A 19,020-nucleotide genomic window follows, 5' to 3' on the forward strand; every position below is an offset into this window, starting at 1 on the left:
TCTTCCATACCTTTCAAGTGAACGTAGCTATAAGGGCACTCAAAAAAGAGAGCACTAATTTTATACAACACTATTTGTGTCGGAACCAAGTCCAATCCGTCTATTCAAGCTTCTCGCGGAGAGAGATATGTATTCCCATCACCATTTCTTAGATAAAAATACGTATTTTGGTGTATCCTCTTGGGTGGGATGCGTCCTCCAAATCAGGATCTTGTCAGCAGAACAAAGCCAGCCCCGAGCTTTGTTGTTACTCTCCACCTGATGAATAGTCACTTGAATATTGGTCGAAGGTCTCTGCAAATCTCTTCTGAGCATTCTGGGCCTCTTCTGTCTGGGCCTTGAGCCTCTCAGTGTCGTTTTCCGGGATCGTTGACGCCGTCAGACTCAGACGATGACAAAAGTGATGAGACTTCTCCGTCCAATCAGACCTGCAACAGGAGCAGACCCGATTTAGAGGCAGGATAAAAAGTTGGGACCCAGACAATGGTCCTCAATATTTTTTTTTTGCTAACATTGTCAGATGTAACAGCTTGCTTTTGACGAGAAAGTTCAATAACGCTCGAGGATATCTGGTCTTTGCTCGTATTGCCTAAAATTATCCTTTAAGATAGATAAAGAACGTCGTATATATAAGAAATAAATAAGAACATTTGTAGAAGCAGGAATCAAAGTGTGGATTTCTTCAAAAAATAAAACCAAGTCTGGATTCGAAGGCCCACGGGAACTTTTGTGCTACTTTATTATGATCTGCATACAATTTGACGTGTATTTCATTTATTACCCAGACTTAAAGCGAAAAGGAAAAATACTTCTGCAACAGCAAGGAAAAATTGCACGTGTAAGAGGTATGGTGATGACTTTGAATCGCTTGTGGGTTTGGCAAATATATATATTAAGGAGCTTTTTAACCCCACATTCAGCCAAGAATTGATGCCAAATGCTTCTGCTAACAATTTGGTGCCAGAATTAGCGTGTTTGACCGAAGTGACAACTAAATCAGTTCGTTTCATTCTCTAGCTTTCAGGCCAGTGAAATTACTTCCCCGTAAGCACTGTCTCAAGTCTCCAGAAAGGCTAAATAAATTTAAAAAAAAAGACCTTTTCAGACTATTCGAGGCTTAAAAATGAAAAGATCTCAAGATTGAGCGAAATTAGAATAAGCGACATAAGCACATGCAAGGATACGTATTTGATATGACAAAAAAATTGAAAATAAATTCGGTATCATTTTAATATTACTATTTTTTTCAGGTTTTTTTGTCAAGATTCCAGCTTGTGGCATGGTCAGGGCAAATAGGGCCATTGTGTCCATATATTGCATCAAATTGCCAACCCTGGCGGCAAGTTGAAAATACGATGCAGTTCGTCAAAACTCCCCTGGTGCCAGAAAAGTGCAATTCTGAAGTTTGACCAACACAGCGAGGTACGCAAACTCTTTTCCTGAACGTACAAGTGCATCTACATAGAAAGACAGAGGTGATGAAAGACAGAGCCAGTATGCACCTGAAATGTTACAAATTCAAATTTCTCAATTTCCTGCCCAGTTTCTGGTGGAGACAAGCTTTCGCTTATCCGGAATTTGAGGAATATATATGCTAAAGAATACCCGTACAATAGGTATGCTAACTATTTGCTTATTTACAAATGTAGGTTCTTGAACAAATCATTCCTGAAATAAATCAAATTATACTTTGATAGTAAAGGCTGCCAAGCTTTAAGGCTATTTCATTGGTCCAGCTGCTCTCTTACCCAATACCAACTAGTCAATTCAACTTGGCCAAACAAAATATTTTCAGGCATATTCAGACAGCAGACTGTTCTAGTAGCTTTAGATGGACTTGAGTCGTCTTGAAAGGGTTTAAGTCCCAATTTGTCATAATTAATCTTCATTGGATTTTTGAAGAAGTTGTGTCTCGTATAATTGGTACTTATCATTTAGCTCCTGATCAAGGATCCAAAACAAAAAGCATTAAGTAGAGGCTTCCTAACTTGCACTTTCAGGTCAATTGCCTGCTTTTTGTTTTAAGTTCGTGGAAAAAAATGTGACGAGAACAACTGATTCTTGCGCTTCAAACATCTGAATCAGAAAATAGTAAATTCAAGTATTGGCTGTTTGACCCTTTTTCTGGCACCCAAAAACCTTAGGTTTTGTTTTGGGTCTTNGGCACCCAAAAACCTTAGGTTTTGTTTTGGGTCTTTCCTTAGGATAGGGCAAATCAATTTAACCTTAGGTTTTGTTTTGGGTCTTTCCTTAGGATAGGGCAAATCAATTTGATGGCGCTGGCGTCAAATGGAGCCACTTTGCAATCCAGCGATTTGCTCACTAAGTAATCACTAGACCTATTAAAAGAAGTTACAACCTGAACATTTTTTTATAACTTTTTTGGCCTTATTGGACGATAAAAAGCAATTTTGAGCCATTTATTTTTATTTTTGCCACTTTCCCGACTTTTTTTTACATATCAGATCATCTTTTTGCCCTTTTATTGTCATCTGGGTTCTTATCTGCTTCCGTCTTAAGTGGTTGGGACATTTCAACAACTCTTTTTTAAAGTTTTGACAATTTTTGTCGTGTTTTCTCAACTGTGTTCGCATTTTTCTGAACCTTAATTTTATTCCGTTTGATATGATATTCATTTCATCATTATTGCCAAAAATGTATTTCCAACTTGTTTTGGTTTATTCCGTTTCCAATTAGCTTATTGCAGTTTTAAAACACTTACCACCAATTCATTAGGAATTTTCTGGTTGATCATTCCAAGGTTCGGAAAGCTGAAGCGTTCTACTTTGAAATGGAAAGCAATGTTAAACTTTCCCAAGCTAAAAGAGCAGACTTATTTGCCCTTCAAAACGTATGATTATGTTGCCTTAGAAAAAAAAAAGCCCTATAATTGACCACCATCGGATTAGTAGGAAATGATCTCTTTAGCATCAACTCCCTCCGCAACGTCTTTGGTCTTTTCCAATTTGGCGAAGTAATTAATCTCCTACCTTCTTCAAGTCCCTAATGATGCCTTGTGCTTCTCTCAAGTATTGAAAAGGACATATTACCTTAAGGCCAGATTGAACATGGAGAAGGCTGGATCCCCCGTGACCTCTTGCGAAACTTGAAGGAACGGAGGCAGATGAGGTTTCAGTTCAGCCGAAGGTAAAGTGGTGAAGGTCTCCATCAACATCAAGCCTTTGCAACGTGGATGGCAAGGATCCCTAGAAATATCAAATTTTGCGTCTAAATCTGGGGCGTTTGACAAAATAGATGTCTTTTGAATGGTTTGGCACGAATTTGCTTAAACTACGGACGGTAGAGGAGAGTTAAAAAAAGCTTTTGGACATGGTTTTCCACTTGAAAGTTTTAAAGATGAGATGAGTCTGAAGGGTTGTTGTTTATCTTGTCAAGGAGGAAAGAATGTCACGTTTTCTTAGCTTGCACTTTACTTCGTCAAGGCCGTTATCAAGATATTTTTTTTGCTGGGGTAATTGAAAAGGGGTTGTACTCAAGATTAGACGACGCCTTCTATAGACAAATAATTGCTTTCATATTCTGACCATCATTTCCGAGTACAGTATATCTCGAAAACTCATTATGTGGGGATAAATGCTGAATGCCTACATTCAGCAAGATACATTCAGAAGCTAAGGCCAACACTTTTAAATCAAATTAATGCCCAAAGTCTCACAAATCGCCCACTGGCAATTGAGTGCCTGTCTTTTTAAAGGTGTAAGAAGAATAACAATGGATGCAACCTTGAATCTTAGTTCTGAACCTCTGTAGTAAATTTGGCATTAGGTTGACCTCTAAACACGTGGGTGGGAAACAATGAATGAGAGAAAGGCTTTTCGCCGTCTGAAACTGTGAAGGATGAGGAAACTTTTCCATTTGGTTGGAAACTTTTGCTCACCTGTAGATATCCAGCTGGTATTGTTGGTTTTGGTACAGAAAACACCTTCTGGTCTTGAAAATGGGCATATGCCTTTCGTCTGCGTGATTGAGCAGATTTTCATAATCCTTCTTCGAGAGCGTGGTCTTCTCTTCAATGATTTGGCCCTTTTTCTCCGGCCTTCGCACAGTGCAAGTGAAGGTGTGACGGCCTTGATGGTTGCGTTTCCTCAAGCGTGATTGAATGCCAGCTATGCCACTCTAAAACGAAGACACTGTCTATGAAAGACGTGTTTCGACAGCTCATCTAATACTAAGGACAAAAAATTGACAACGAGTTTTCCTGGATTGTTTCTTTTTCAACATCTAACACATTTATCGATTATTCATTTAGACTCGAATCAATTCCTTAGATAGTTATTTTTCAAGGTCAAAAGCTATTACCCTTGTAAAGTACAGGAAAAAAAGTGGGAAAAAAAATCGAATTAGGTGCCCTGAGCCTGGTCGTTGTTTTCATATCTTGTAGAGGAAGAGATCAGATCAAGGAAAATAAAACTACCAACATGAACCGTGAATTACCTGAATTCTTAACAAAAGAAAATTCCAACAAATGTCACTTTTGGTGAAGCTTTGAAACTGTAATACTATGATGGGCCAATTTTTTTGCTCCATTGAATTGCGTCAGCTGTTTACTTTGCGCGGGGGTTTGAATCAATTCATATCCCCTATTTTGCATTCATCAAGGCTTTTGATTGAAAAATAAAGCCGCCTGTTTGGGAAAAAAATACTGAATTCCTGTAGTGCAACATAGCTAAAACTCCATGAAGCTGTGGGATACCAAAAAAAGCAGAATGCAAAAGTAGAAGAAAGGAAACTTTGATTCGAACAATAGAAAAAAAGACAAGTCCCTTTTGGCAATCAGTGAATGGATCCATTGAAGCATTTGAAGGTAAAGGGGCAAATCAACCAAGGATTTAAACCTACTGCACGAAAACCCACGTGCTTTGAATCATGTCAGGATTTGTAAAACATATCCACTTAAAGTTTTAAATCATTGGCACGCAATGTGCGACTAAAGAATACAGTGTCTCCAAAAACTAAAATCGAGGAATTATGATTGATTACGTTTCATCAAACAATATTATGTTCCAATGGGTACTAGGAGTTTGGTCAATATCCCAAAATCTGTCGACTTCATGGAATTTTTGGTGATCCTCTTCTTAGCATTGACTCTTTTAATCACGATCGAGAAGTAACTACATTGACATTTAATCAATCTCCCAAAATTGTCAAAGAAGATTTGCCCCCTGGACTTTTCAATCAGTTCAATGGCGGCAGAAAAGTTTTTTTTTTAAAGTGCACAAATAATCCTCTCCAAAATAGGTTCCGAACTTCTTCCTCAACTTCCAATCTAGAAGGTCCTTTCATACACGACCCTTTCTCACGTCAACGATTTCAACAAAGGAACAAAGTGAGGACAAAAGCAGTCTATGACAAATACCTTGACGTTCTTAACGTCATAACAGGTCTCTTTCCCAAAAGCGATCCACTAGATCATCCCAAAGTGGCATGAACAGTCCCCGAGAATTAATGAGGGACGTGTCCCATCATATCGGAATCCGTTCCAGCCTTCATTTCCACTCACCCTTAAGTAGTGGTGTTCAACTTCAAAGTCAGTGAAGGAAGGGAACTCCTCGTCAAAAGGAAGAGGACCTTTCACCACAAACTTGACTTTCCGGGAGTTGGCCTTGAACTGGTCACCGATTTCCAGCCCGATTCTCCGTACCACAATATCCACCAATCGTTTGAGCTGAAATGGAACAACAAATATTGTTGTACCACTGAAAGTGCTGAACATTCATGTTATACTCCAATTCCGAGTGGAAACGTTGGTTTAAAGGTCTTGGTGGTTCCATCTGAAAGTTCACGATTGGGTGGACCATCTTAGCATCCCAACTTGGATTAATCTCCACGATTACTGGTCTAGCCAATCGGAACAAAACAAATTGCCTTTTCGGATATCGGTATAAACAGTGTCGTTCCGGGGATGGGAGGACTTTTAGACAAGGAACAAAGGGGATCATGGAATAAAAAATGATTGCCACTGCCTCAATTCATGCTACTAAGTTTAGGATAGTCCAGTTGGATTGAAATGAAGGTACTCGTGGGTTTCCCAATGGATCGATTTCTCAATAAACCAAGCCTTTTTTTATTTTCTTGGTAAATAGAGGGTCACTTTCACCTGGAGTGAGATTCGTTTTGGTGGATTCCTTCTGGAAACTCGATAACGAGCAATATTGCTTCTCTATCGAAGATAGTACATTCCGATACTAAACGTGAAGCTAGAGGCTCTTTCCTTAATTGCATTTTGCTGCAAACCAGGTTAGGTAACTCAAGGAAAACCGATTTTCACAGTATATCATGTCTGTGCAATAATGCACTGGAACTCGCTTGGTAGGATGACTTTTCCAAACACTTCAAAATAATTATTGCGTTATGTACATCATCACAATGAAGGAGAAATATATATAATAATAATCTTCTCGTCTTGAACTGCTGGGATTCCAATTCCGGTGGCGGTAAAGAAGTCCGCAAAAAAGGAATAGATAATGCTGATTTTAACACATTAGATGCAGGATATTTTGACAATATTACAAAAGAAAATAACACTATTTTATTTCAATTTCAGAATTTAATTCTAGTTAAACGAATGTGGACTCGTTAATTTTCGTCCTTTTTTTGGCTCGTAAAAACTCATAGTTTTTTTCTGTCAAGAATGGTTGAGTTGTTGCCAGTTTCCATGACTTCAATGAATATTCAGACGCAATACATATTAAACAAACAATTCATTATAGACTCAACTAGCCCACCGAATTCGATTGGAGGTGCTTCGACCCGCGCATTCAATATTTTAAAAAGCACTAGATACCGAAATCATCGTTAAATTTCGGTCTACGTGCCTCCCAAAAACTTATTAATGTTAAATCAAGCCTTTTCAGCACTTAATTTTGGAAAGGCAGCAATTGATGTGATGCTGTGTTCATTAGAAGTTTTAGCGAGGAGCTATTTTTGACCGATTCAAACGTAATAATAAGTTCTTGCAGCATGTAGTACTGTAAAATGCTCTAAAGTACAATAGAAGTATTGAAAAATCAAGTTTGGCAACAGGATTTTGGGCTTTGAAGCCAGTTTTCAATAGTAGGAAGAGTTGTGATTCACCAACATCTAAACAAAGGCATTTTTGGCAAGGTTTTGATACCGTATTACTCCGATGGCTCAGTATCCAATACAGCAATTTGATATGCTTGACAAATTTTATCAAAAGTCAGCCAAGTACGTGTCCAAAAAAGTCCTCTCCAAATGGTCATTTCCATCTTTTTCGTCGCAAAAAGCCAGCTCAAATTCTAGCGCCAATTGGGCCTTTTCATAACAGATTTTATAAAAATTGCCCATTCTCATTGGGAGTCATTACAACTTTTTCCCATTTCTGGTAGGATTGATCATAAAAGCTTCAAGTTTCCTTTTGTTGCTTAAGGAAGGATATAAAAAAATGAAGGCCACTTTGAAGGTCGAAACAAGTAATTTTCGGACAATTTGGGTTGCTGCAATTACACCATTTCTTTTTCGATAAAGCAACGAATAACTGAATTCTTTACTTGTAATGAAATATCGTTACTTCTCCTCTTACAACTGCTTATAAAACACAAATTTCTCTTGATGTAGAATGCTCTTTTAGAAAGCATTAGGCGGAGGGACAGGTATTCAAAATATTAAAATATTGTGCATAAACCTATAGTTCAATGGAACACAATGAAACCAAGCATAATCCTTGTATCCAAAAGATGTTTTTCTAACGTGACCTTGCCTTTCGTAACGGCTCGTTGCCCTTCATTCCAAAAACCTTGAACGTTTAGTCCTTTATGACAAGCTTCAAGGTTCTAAATTCCCCAGAAGCCGACTTGGCAATCTGAATTGCCATCTCAATAGATTCTCGGCATAGTTTCAATGTTTGGACGCCTTCTTTCCCGAAATGGATCTAAACAATCCTTCTGCGTGGACGTCTAATTTCAGCTCGTTAGTTCCCACAAGGTCATTATAAACATGTTGCCAAACGGAAGCATGGTCTTCTCCGAATGCACTTTTGCACTCTCCATTTGGCCATATTTGTAAGGGAGGGGTCTCTAATCTCTGGATGATCATTTTCGTGTATATGAGAACAGCTTGGGCGGAAACGGCCACGAGGGAACCTCCAAGGCACTCTTTATCTGATTGAGGTCCATGGTCCATGCACCTTCAGCATGTAATATGGCGTGTTTAACCAATGGTAGCATGTACGGATACGGATATGGTCTGGCATCCATCTCGTATGTGATAGATGGCAACCGCGGTTATTGTTCTGTTTCATAAAAAACCTTGGGTCTCACTCGACTCATTAGGGCGGTTATTGAGACACTTGTTTGAATCAAGGTTAACAAGACACTCCTAATGAGAATGCTGCCGAGAGATATTCAGGAAGTGGAAAATAGATCCATGGTCCTACCTTGTTATCAAAATCGATCCTGTTGTCCACAATGTCCACGTAAGGATGCATTGTCCACGCGGCCATGGCTCGTTGATCGCGATCTCTGGCTAATTCAATGCCTTCAAAACGGGCGGCGTGGTCATCACAGGTGTAAAAATCCTCGGCTCCCACGGCGGCGGAAACCTAGACAAAGAATGAAGGAAAAATGAGATGGATGTTCATAGTAAAATGTGAAGTGAAGGGGAAGGAAGGCTTTGTTTGAAGAACTTTCGTTCTTTAGATAGCTATGTGGACAAAACTTTCATCAGGAGACAATCGTCTGCTTGAGGCTGCTACTCAGAAGTTGCTAAGCACGTGCGCTACTTTTGAAAACAACAATTGGAGTCATTTTTGTGACTCTTTTTCTAAATGTTGAGTTAGGACTTGAGACGAGAGCACATCGTTGTTTTAGTTTTTCCAATACACCCCAGTTCTTAATTTTGGACTGATGCTATTAAAAGAAGGAAAAATAGCGCTCACTGACGTCTCTTTTCAGAGGATGTCTGTTGAGTATCTTGAAAATATTGTTCACCATTGCAATACCAAAGTGGCATGGTAATTAAATAATAAATGTCCCGTTTCGAGTAGACAAATAGAGTATTATGAACTAACCCACAAATTCAAATTGAGAAGCCAGAGTTGTATTTGCAAAATTTGAAGGTATAAAAAAACCAAAGTACAAGTCGTCAGATTAGACAAAAAAAATCCTCAGGATTTGAAAAAAACATCCGTTAATATAGGAATCACAAAAATAAGCACAAAAAAGTGCTTTTCCAGAATTTAAAGTACTTCTAATGTTGCTTGATTAATAAATTAATGAAAATGCACTGTTAGATGAACACCTTCTTTCAATAACAAATGACCTGAAGCTGTAATTTAATCCCTTAACAAAGAGCCATTAAACCACAGCGTTTTCGTGACCCTTCAAAAATATATGGTGACGTCATCTTCTTTTTCTGCTTCAATGTCCCATTTGTAGGAATAAAAAATAATCATTACGCATCTTGGTCCCAGTAATGTCAAAACCTCAGAAAAAAATCTGCACAGTTTTTAATGCTTGTAACAAATTCTTCTTTCACGACCTGAAAACTATTCCTCTTGAAATATTAGCTGCAATAAAAAGTGACCGCAATCCCTTACTTATCAAATGTACACCGCAATTAGTTTCGTAACAATGGTCGGCGGTAAAGAAAGGCACAAAGGAACATCTCCTACTACAATGTAACATAACCTTAAAGTCGTCGTCCCATTCAAGCACACAAAGTGCGTCAAACACTTCCTCACTCACCATATGAATAACGTGGTCATATCGACCTTCACAAATATGGCCTTCGTCCAAATCGAGTTTCTCCAGTAATTCCTCCCATTGCAGTCTGGAAATGAACGCGGACGCATCCATCGTTCCACGATCACAGATTACCAGACAGTTCTGGCCGCTCTTTTGAGCCATGGAGAAGTACGTATCCTCCAACGCCAACATGGCACGTATCAGGTTCTCCTGGAAAATATGAAGGATCATCATTGGCTCCAACCCTCGGTTATCAGGTTCTAAGTACAATTACGCTAACGAGAACCATAGAGTGTTGTGGTTTATGCGTCGTAGGGTACTGGCTGTGGTACCAGCCTTTGGCACCCGGCCATCAAAGACCAAGTCCATTAGTGGGGACACCAGGGACATATTGCGGCCACTAAGACACAATTTGGGCCGTCCTTTTTGAGTTTATTTCCCGGGTACAAAGGCCTCAAAGGGCTTTTGCACTATACCCGAGGTCAAATGATGGCTCAACTTTTATTGCATGAGAGCGTAATAATTTGTATGAAGGACGATGAGGACGCAGGGATGTATAGGAAATCTGACAAGTGGTTCAGATCCATAGGACTTCTTTCGAGTACACATTCAATTTTGGAAGGAATAACTCAAAGCCACGAACAATTAATTTGCAAAAATATCTCTTTCTCTTTCGAAAAGGTCAAGGCTCTCTCTAGGAGAATGGGAGGCACAAGAAATGGCTTCATCGGTTAAAAACTATGAAGGGCAATGTAACTGGTGGACTGAGGTCTGAAATACTGTAGATGCCAAGCCTGTGACGTATTGTATCGTTTAAACTACAAAGGCGATCTCTCTTTGCTCAAAATAGTTTTTTTGGATTTAGTGTCGTCATTCTGGAAACAGATCTTGGTTATTCTCACGAGGAGAAGATTATCTTGAGTAGCGTTCCAATAACGAAACAATAAAGAACATTGTACTGAATAAGTCTCTTATTTGAGGATAATTCAGAAACATTCGGACAAAAGCAAAATATGAATGAGAAATCTGCATTTTGGGACAAAGCCCTGTCTTCAAACACCCTCAAAGACCGAACCATTTGAGAATTTAACTTCAGTTTTGAACTTCGGATATGGAACGCACACGAAACGTTTGAAGATTACGCAACCCTAAGTTCAAAGAATTGATATTTCTGTTTAAAACACCATGAACTTGGTCAATTCGTTCTGGCTTCTTAGAAACATGAATTAACTAGCTTACGACTTAAAGACAACTGATTCGTTTCCAAGATGATGTAAACAGAATTGGGGTGGTAGAAATCGGCGTTATTAGCGAATAACCCGCCTCATCTAGAATCTCCAATATTTGAAATAATCATTTCAAAAGCATCATCCAGAAACATCTCCTTATTGCAAAGGATGTACGGCATGTAGAATACTCGCCTTTCAACGATGGTTGCCGACAAAATAACTAAACGTTTCACATGCTTCGTGTTCAGCAATTCGCTCGCTGTGTACCGGGTGCACCAAAATTGAGTTCCTCTCTTCCATTAACGCGTTTTGAGGTTTGACGAATTTTCGTCGGATTTGGACAAGTTTTTGACCGAAAACGATCAAAATTCCTCATCAACCCTTTTGCATTCTAAGTCAGATCCGTCATTTATAATTCGTTGGAGGATTAGATATTATATGAATTTAAACCTAGATAAGATACATCAGTTCTTCTCTTTTAATTCAGTGTTGGGAGTTAACGAAGTCCGCAAAAATAGACAATCATTTATCATTTTGGGTCTTCAGTTTTTTTACCTTACTTTGTCTGGACTTAGAAGATCAAATGTGTGCACTCCAAACAAAAACGCCAAAATAGGTGGAGACAGATTTTGCACAAACACATGGAAATATTCCTAAGAGAGTAACAAATAACAAACGATTTTAACGCAGGTAAAAGAAGAGGAACTCCATTATTGGGCCAGCCTGTACCTCTTATGGAATAAGATAAATAAGCTGTTCCTTCAAGCTGGTGCTGGGGCAAATCCTTTGACTTTCTAACTTTTTGCTCAACTCGCCGAGCCTTTTGTTGCACTCAAGTCGGGCAACAGTACTAATATTTAGTCTTTACTATATTTCATAATTCACAAAGCTACTGCGATCATCTTTCAAAGGCTGGTTTCTTGCCTGGTCAATTCATGACGGAAAAGGGTCCGATTCTGTAGAAATGTAGAAACGAAAACTCAACATGACTAGAGGTCGGAAAGATCTTTTTTTTGGTTAAATTGAGTCTTGAACTGTTTTGGTCATTCTGAGGCAAAAAATACTTTTTCGCAAATTTTAACAATAAAAAAACCTGACAATTTTAGCAGAAATAAATAGGTTTTTAATCATGTTTTGGCAAAATGAAGAACATATACATTTCAATTTTTTTTCTATTCTCAGGTATTCCCGAAAATAGGTCCATTTCTTGCAAGGTTCTTTAATTTGGCCATCTCTTTTTAAGAATGCATGTTTTGGTTGGCTTTGAAAAGTAACTGAAGGTGTACCATTTTTCCTTTTTGTATGAATTATGCCGTAAACTATTCAATAGATTCACACTCAAAAATAGCATAATTTTTTACAAACCATTTGCGATTTCAGGATGCTTCAAAATTAAACCTCACTTGGAAGTTGTAGATATAAGTCTGCTTTATAATTCAATTTCACGTTCATTTCAAAATAAGACTTCATACAAAGAGCAAGAAGTACGTGAAAAATAATAATGAAACAATTCTCGGTTTGAAAACCAAACAACTTATTTTTTATGTTTTGGCTGATTTTCATAGAATAAAAAAAAACTAAATTGCTGGGGAACCCCCATTCCCAGTTGCGGTAAGGAAGTCCGAAAAAACAAAAAGAAAGCATTAGACTACCTATTTATCCGATCCCTAACCATGAGTTCTGACTCCAGTCTCGCCAGTTGCTACCAATTCGAGTTGGGCAGGCTCGAATCCATTCGGATTCAAATCCCGACTCGACTCAGAGCTAATTTAGTGAAGCATATAGGCTCTTCTCACAACCAAGAGAATAAGGAACCTAGTCCAATTTTGAAGCTCTGGCTTTCATTCCCATACATTGGCAATGGTAGCTTACCTGAAAGTTCATCACTTGCTCTTCGTTGAGCTCGCCAAAAGCAATTCCTCCCGACATGAGAACCGTGGCGGTTTCTGGGACGCGGTAAACTTTCCATCCAATGTTCTCAAAGAACGTGGCTAATTGAGCTTGTCCCGTGGTTTTACCACCGCATGGTCCTCCTGTCAAAACCAACTTGTAAACTCGAGTGGGAGGTCGGACACCCTGCAAATTAGACAATAAACAATATAGAGTTCCTTTCTCCAGGGACTTCTTGAGATATGGGCATATACGTTTCCCACGCTCCATGAAATATGGTTTAGGTTCTGCACTTCAGAGGGCGCTTTACGAGCCAGTCTCTACTAAATATAGGGCCGATTGGCCTGATTTCTTTAAATCGAATTATAGTGGCTTCGAGTATGTTTTCGGTAGTTCTATCAAAATCTAATGTATACATAATAAGTAAGTTCACATGAAATCCGGAAAGGAAATGGCGTTCATGGCAGGTTATGAGCAGTTTATTTAGCAATCTACCATGCCTCTTCCCCACTTTCTTTGGGCTGTCTGACGTTAGAAATAAGCGCCCCCATTACAACAGAACCATTTTATTCTTTTAATCTCATTGTTTTACTCTGTATACGATGTTTATACAAATAGTTTTAGAGATTTCACACTGACATGACCAAGAGTCACAAATAAACGTGAGTTATTATTTATCTATTTATTAATTCATTCATTTATTTACTTCATATTGGAAAAAATCTCACCGCCCAGTAATGCAGCATTAAATATGAATTCTACGCCTGGCTCGGTCGTTTTTGACAAGCAAAACTTTCTAAATCAACAATGATACCTACATGCAATGTTTTAAAACCGACGTGGCTTCAATTGCGACGATTTAAATTCTTTTTATTACGTGAACATGTTATGAACAAAGCGTCGCTCACAAAGCGTTTTTCTAGAAGTCCATGCTTTCTCTTTTCAGATTTTTCTGGTCACGCCGAAATAGGAAGGACCGTTAACGATCCAATTCTCGAGCCTAAGGAGATACTAGTTTACAATGGGGTAGAACATGGAAACGGGGCAACGGGCGAAATGGTCTTTTAAGCCTTGGATAATGGTGACTAAGTCTGGCCTTTTGTCTTGAGAGTGTTTAAATAATGATTCCATACCAAGTGCCGCTCGAAAAATTCAAGAAGAACGTACAAATGCCAAAATCTATAGAGACGTGGGGCAATTGTGAAGTATGTCAAATAATAACAATATGGTGTCTGTTAACACCTCTTTCACGCCACTAATTGAGGGTAGTTTGAAGCAATCTTCAAACTCGAAGATTCTTGTAATGACCTCTCATACTTTGATTTAAAAAAAAATTGCGGTGTTCAGTCATTTTGAGAATAATTGCAACTGATCGAAGAGAAACTTACTCGTTAGAGCAAATCTGATTCGACGACAAAACTACTATCTAGCAAGGTTACAACCCGACCCAATATACTACATTTGCTATCGTAATCAATATTTCGTAAATTGGCTATTAAAAAAACATTTTTTCTTCCATCGACACCAAACTTATCACGGTTATTTGTGATCATGGTATTTCTTTTTTCATTCAGTTTGATTCGACCTTAAATATTTGTATCGATACGTGTATCAACCAATCCATGTCATTACCTGAAGGAATCGCTCGGGTTGGTTGTGTCCACTGTGGGACAGAAGTATGGTGTTCTCTCTTTTAATAGTCTTGGTCATGATGAATCGATCGCCAAATGTGGTATGTCTCGTTATGAACTTATGAACTCGATTGCCGATGGATGGCGCTTGAAGGGACGGAATGGATCAAGACAATGAGGATCCTGGGGATCAGGAGATGGGCAAAGCCGACGTGTCGAACACTTCCTTGAGATTGATGAAGGCCAGACTCTCTAGTACCATGGTCTTCGGGGTTGGTGGTGCCCTCCAATTTCCAGCCTTCTCAAGCCTTCTAACTTGGAAGTGAACGAGGAAAATGGGGAATTTCGAGGACTAGAAGATCGTACTGTACATATGTACAAACTACGTACGAGTACGATAATCAGATTTCTACGGACTCGAGGGTTCTGAAAAGAATCAATCACCAGATTCAGCTCGATATGTGCATAAAAAAGTATGAGGCTCGTGGACAAAGATCATGATAATTGAGTTTTCGTGGAGCTGCTGGCCAGAATTATAGGGTAACCAATTTGCTTTCGAACACAAACAAGTGATTTGGTTGTGTCAATCGTGGTTGTGGTATTGGTAAGTTAGTCATCAAGACAAAAAGGTTTCTTAACAATCATCAGAACCAAGAGTGTAAAAACCAACTAATGTGCAACCTTAGTATATACCCACGAAACTTAAAATGCTGACAAAAAGGCATTTTGTTGTGTTCCTTCTCAACTTTCCCTAGATTCAACATCAAATGTTTGCTTTGTAATTGAATACCTAAATCCGCTCAAATCGGAAATGGTGTACCTTAATCAAAAATTTACCTAAAATCAAGCGGTATCAAACTTCACAAGAATACATTTCACTTCATATCCGGTTTCGAAAACTGATCTTTGGAGTTCTGGATTCCTTTGTTTGAGGAATTCATTTCCTTGGTCGCAAACGTTGAACACACTCGTCCAGAAATTCCGATCAAACTCAATCGAAACATAGAATATCCTTGAAAACTTAAATTGAAAGCCGGAAAAGATATTCCCATCCATATCTATCCACTTTTGTCCTTGAATTTGTAAAATGTCAAGCATCTTGACCTTAAAGGCCAACAGGAATGACACAAGATCCAAGTGTGCTGGATACTTTCTCTCTCCCATCAAATACTGTATATCGATTCAACTCACGTAACCCAGGTATCATTATCGTTAGTCCGAAAGAAATGTGCTTAATATGAAAGTCCAACTTACCCCGATTTCTGTTCGACCTTCTCGTCCGAATGACACCTCCGAGTTTTCGAACAGTATTCGGGGAAAGCTTCCGAATCGTCCAAAAATCGGGATGGAAATGAGAAAGACAACAGCGTAATAATAACGACCTAGGACATGAGGAGACGAGGGGATATCCACAACATTACAGGCCCATTTCCACCGTCATGTGCTTCGGATTAGCCCACATTCTCTGCGTTGGCGAGTCTCAGGCCCAAGACATGTTTGAAGTCATGTGTATGAAGAAGATTTCAGGACAACGCAACGCACAAATTCATTCGGAAGTAGATTGGAAAGCTGTCCGCTTGACCACGTTTGTGAGAGGAACAAATGCTCAGAGATGGGACAGGCTGCGCATCCGATTAGGTGTTGTTATGGCTCCATTCAGACAAAGGAACTCGGGACATTCATTAGGAAGTGGTAATTGAAAAACACTGGATGATTTGATCTTGTTACTTGCCTGAGAACTAGATATTCCAGTCAGTTCAGGGTGACCACATGAAGAAAGGAACGGGTTCTTTTAAAGTACAAGCCGTTGAACGCGCTCGATCGTGGTGATTGTTGAAGCACTTTAGTACTGATACCTTGTAGCAATATGACTTTTTTTATTTGTATGTTCGCTAGAAGTTGAATGGTTTGGAGTCATATTGGTTCAAAGCATGTGTTAAAGAAAAATGTAATTACCTAGTAAAGTTCACCCTTCGGAACTTGTTCACCTAATAATCCTGAGCTTAATAGGGCATTTATCTTCCAGTTGTTGGCACACCTGCAAAGCTAAAAGAAATAAGAAATATATCAAAGGTTAAAGATGAAAATGATAGTAATTCTTCAATTTATCAAAAAAGGGGATACACGTGGATTTTGTAATTTTCCAATAATTGAAATCTTTTGTTATGGGCTTAAATTTTTCATTGAAGGGTACTAAGTCCAATCACTCAAAGAATGACGGTTGGCTTAGCTCGGTTTCCTTTGGAAACTGAGCCCAATTTTTTAAAGCCAAGAAGTGCATCCTAGAAATAGAAAAGGCCATACTGTACTACATAAGTTGGATCTTTTAACGATCTAAGATTTATTCCCTGGCTTTAAAGTGGACAGATTGTGCTCAAAAATCCAACATCCGCTATTATCTAGTCATTTCGATTGGCCTCAACCACAAATTTCTAGGCAAACAGTTGGATATCATTGATGGTCTTACATGCAATTGTTGAAATAGTCTCCTTGTGTTTGTGTGTTTGGGCAGGTCCGGTTTTTTTTCTATGGAAATGGTTGGTTCATCAGGCAACATAAGACATGACTCAACAACTTAGACAGGCAATCATCTCTAGAATCATCTCTATCAATCTCTATGACGAGCCTCTCCAACAACAAACAAATGAATTTTACCATCAAAGAAAACCCATCTCCAAAGTACTGTAAGTAGCTCTGCTCTTAAACTAAAGACGAAAATGTCAAAAAGTACTTCAAGCCAAAATGAGAAGAGGTAAAAATCAACACTTGAGGTCTGATTGGTTTGACCTTTCTTATTTATTTGTTAGTGTGTTTGGATAAGGATAAGCTAAGGTGCCCACCAAAATATTGAATTTTTCATAGTAGAATTATAATCTTTTAAAATGCACCAGAAGATTGCGCCATAAAAAGAACCAACATTGGTCAAAACAGGATATAAGTAATTGTGAAGTATGCAAATTGTGTAAATCATACATAAAGTGTATGATATTTGAACAATTTGAAATCATTTCACAATATGAGGGATCCTCCGACTTCCGTCTCTTCCGGAGTCGCCCTTTCATAAGTACATTAATTGATTTGAAAATCAACTTATTTCCTATAATATGCCTGAGCGAAGGATGTAAAAAAATATATATTTGCCTTTAACCAATAGTGTGTTAGAGCATTTTATTTTAAGTTCAGTTGTACTTAGTTCAGATTTTATATTGGCATGAAAAAATTCTTTTATATTGTCCTTAAGCCGGATCCTTTTATCATTGACAGCGGCCTTTACTCTTGGGGAATTGAATTATTATTGTAATGTATATCAAAATACATAGTCACATCAGGATCGACTCAAAATATAGTTTTCATTATGTTAAAATCCTGGTTATTGTTTCAAAGTCGTAACTCAACTAAATCCAAAATATATGTTGCCATTTGAGACACATTGAAAAACATGCAAATGATAAAGATGCATATCTTCGAATGAACCATTCCTATCACCCTAGTGGCGATACCGCATTTCATCGTCGTTTTTGACCAATGAATGTACGATTACTTATGCTTAAAACCTCAATTTGTTTTCTCAGATTTGTGGAGCATTTTTTATTGCTTATTATTTGACCACACCGACATCATGTTATGGTTGATAAAGGAGTATAGGTGATGTGTAGAGGTTCTTAGTCAGATAAAAGCATTATCAAGATAGGTTAACTTAGAAAGATATCACCTGTTTTTTAGACCGATTTCAAATCGCTACGCTAGAGTAACAGGGTGTCAGAAAAGTCATGTCTCTGTCTGATAAATCGTTCAGTGATTGGTATACTTAACTGATTTTAATATTTTAAGTGAAGTCTTCAAAAACATTTTTAAGCACTTTTTAAGTATTTAAGTATTCCATATTTAGCTCTAATAAAAGAAGCAATTTCAAAGTTCTAGCATGGAAGATGGAAAAGAGCTTACAAAACAAGAGTGATGGAGGTTAGCCATCCGAAATTGAGAGAGTGGATCGAATCCCCTTGACTTTCCCCTTGGAAAAAGGAACCAAGATGCTCAAAATTTGACCACAAAGTTTACCTGATAAGAGTTTTCCATTTCTCATGAGTAGTGTTCTTAAACTAATGCAAAAACAATTTATTTGCATCCTGAACCTTTATTTGCATTATTTGCATTGTTGGTACGTTTTCACAGTTTTATGCATTTTAGGCTTTTTTGACTGCTATTGTTTGGGCCAAAACTTTGCATTTTCGTTATTTTGATGGGAAATTGGCACCCCTAGGGTATGCCTGCACTTGACAATTCAGGGTCCCACCTGCCATCTCTTTCCTAGGACAACAACGATTGTACAACACACTGGAAAATGTTGAATGAGCATATTTTATCAAACAAAACCGCATAAACAGCAGCCCAGTGAGACTTTCAAAGAATGGCATTGGCTGAAGTTGACTTAAAATAACAACAAGTAGGTTTCCTTTGGTATAAAAAATCGTGATCTCCGGGAGTGACTTGAATGTTCCTTCCATGATGTGATCTCAGTACCTATGCCGGACCTCATGACACCAG

The 19,020-nt window shown here is 38.3% G+C and overlaps 1 protein-coding gene across 1 annotated transcript; it reads right to left on the reverse strand.

Moving 5' to 3' along the window:
• Window positions 1-73: 73 nt before the first annotated feature.
• LOC131882810 (TRPL translocation defect protein 14-like) lies at window positions 74-16,211 on the reverse strand. The gene is made up of 9 exons (XM_059230075.1): window positions 15,730-16,211; window positions 14,477-14,901; window positions 12,827-13,030; window positions 9,726-9,935; window positions 8,417-8,581; window positions 5,522-5,686; window positions 3,899-4,137; window positions 3,051-3,206; window positions 74-428 (listed from the first exon to the last, which is right to left on the reverse strand). The coding sequence occupies exons 2-9, from the start codon at window positions 14,552-14,554 to the stop codon at window positions 248-250; spliced, it is 1,398 nt and encodes a 465-aa protein (XP_059086058.1). The 5' UTR covers window positions 14,555-14,901; window positions 15,730-16,211; the 3' UTR covers window positions 74-247.
• Window positions 16,212-19,020: the final 2,809 nt, after the last annotated feature.

The sequence above is a fragment of the Tigriopus californicus genome, chromosome 6, assembly GCF_007210705.1.
Source record: "Tigriopus californicus strain San Diego chromosome 6, Tcal_SD_v2.1, whole genome shotgun sequence".
Classification (NCBI taxonomy): Eukaryota; Metazoa; Arthropoda; class Copepoda; order Harpacticoida; family Harpacticidae; genus Tigriopus; species Tigriopus californicus.